General features: G+C 32.1%; 1 protein-coding gene across 3 annotated transcripts in view; it reads right to left on the bottom strand.

Moving 5' to 3' along the window:
* LOC106682506 (diuretic hormone receptor) overlaps positions 1-1870 on the bottom strand; it is a 283519-nt gene that overhangs the window by 37799 nt on the left and 243850 nt on the right. For all 3 annotated transcript variants that reach the window (XM_067051687.1, XM_067051688.1, XM_067051685.1), the window contains one exon: positions 1767-1847. In XM_067051687.1, the coding sequence (XP_066907788.1) occupies positions 1767-1847 (81 nt within the window). The remainder of the gene's footprint in view (positions 1-1766; positions 1848-1870) is intronic.

Raw genomic sequence — 1870 nt, forward strand, 5'->3', positions numbered from 1 at the left:
ATCACAAATATAAAACTTTTGAATTTGATTAAGTTCTTTATGCCTTCTACTAACATGGAACGTAGCGCCAAAACAACAAAATAATATATACCACCCAACTATCGACCAGAAGAAACGTTTCAGTTGCTTAAACCTGTGTATTTCTGGAGATAAAACTTCCTTAGATGATAGTACAGTGTTAACAACTTTATCCTCCGGGATCGTTACTTTCCTGTTAGATTAAATTTATCATAAGTTTTTTATTTATTCTTTTTTTTTTTTTTTCCAGAAATGATGAAATTGAAGATTCCTATAAGACATATGAAAGTACAACAAAGGTTCTATAAAAAAACAACGGTACTTTAGAACTAAAATTCTCTAATGTACATAAATACTTTTTACTTTATACCTAATTTTAAACATAAGAGGTGTCAGGTAAAGAATGCATTAAATGAATCTTATACTTTCCCAAAACTGAAGTTTATGAAGCGAAAAATTGTTGCTTTAGTTTCAGCAAGAAACTTGTTTTGTGTTTCAGCAGTTGAATTCGAAACACCTTTACCTTAGTTGCCCTATTTTGGTTGCCGACATCACCAGAAGAAAAAATTTATGAAAATTATTCCTACCCAATATTTTTTTCTAAAATAAAAAATAATTACAACCAGATTAAATTAACAGTGTTATATTTATTGATAACAAAAAATGAATTAAGGAAAAAATGATACAGTATCTTTGAGGGACCCACTATTGGAGGACTCCCACTGACGACTGAATTAAAAGTGATGACTTCACTCTTTGACCCTGTGTATAGTGTACATAATCTTAATGGCCGATTATTACTTTCATTAACTCCCTAACTTGCTATACTGCTTATTATGTTAGTGACATAAGCAAGCATACTACGCAAAGTATTTATATGCCGTTTACAAACTTAATCTTCTTTAGTCTTCGAACTTCGTTATGAATAGTGAAATATAGTGAAAATCCTATGTTTATGTTTTTTCAGTCCTCCTTCTTTGTAGGAGTGGGTCTTATTCTCCCGAGCGTTCTAGTGCTACAACGGTTTTTTAACTATACACAACACTTTTACAGTTGTGGTGGTTCTGTCCCGTTACTAATTGAGAGAAATCGTATGTTTAAGAACGTTAAGTTTATCTCAGTAATTTGGCAATCAGTGTCTTGAAGGTAGTGTGCAATGTGCAGCACATTAAGTGGATGTTCTCAGCTATTTTCGGTATTCTGCATCAGGAGCACAGGAGGTGTATGTTCGTTACAAGGCCATGACGTTTGCCTCTAGAGCCTACATGGTGTTTAAGAAATTATGGAACCCACTAAGTTTTCGAAACTTATCCGTACTGTAAGTATTTTTATAACCGTTCAGGATTGTCTTTTCAGTCATATCATTGCGGATAATCCTCTATTTTATTTTATATTTTACAAACCTTAACTGGATAATTATAAAATAAAATCCACTTATTTCTAACCTCACTTCCACTTCAATACCTAGTAATCCTTCTAGGCGTTTTAAAAGAAGATGGCCTCCATAAATTATACTCAAGAAATATTATTAAAAATCTGTCATAGATTCTCATACAAGTATGAACTATGCCATTGTAGTATAACTAACATCACATTTACAGTGGTATTTGTAATACAGCTCTAAATTTCAATAAATTAATTTGAAAAAAAAAGTCTTCATTTTGTAGGAAAGTCGTTTGACACTTTTATGCAACAGTAAAATTAACTTGATATTAGACAGTAACCTATAGTGTAAAATGGAAACTCACCCCATCCTATAGCCAGGTAAGCTCGTAGTCCAATGTTCTCCCTGGTAAAAGTCTCCACAACCAACATATACAGGTACAATCCTGCAACAATAAGTACATATAAT

This window comes from Halyomorpha halys, unplaced genomic scaffold, assembly GCF_000696795.3.
Source record: "Halyomorpha halys isolate HHAL.00 unplaced genomic scaffold, Hhal_1.1 Scaffold419.1, whole genome shotgun sequence".
NCBI classification, from domain to species: Eukaryota; Metazoa; Arthropoda; class Insecta; order Hemiptera; family Pentatomidae; genus Halyomorpha; species Halyomorpha halys.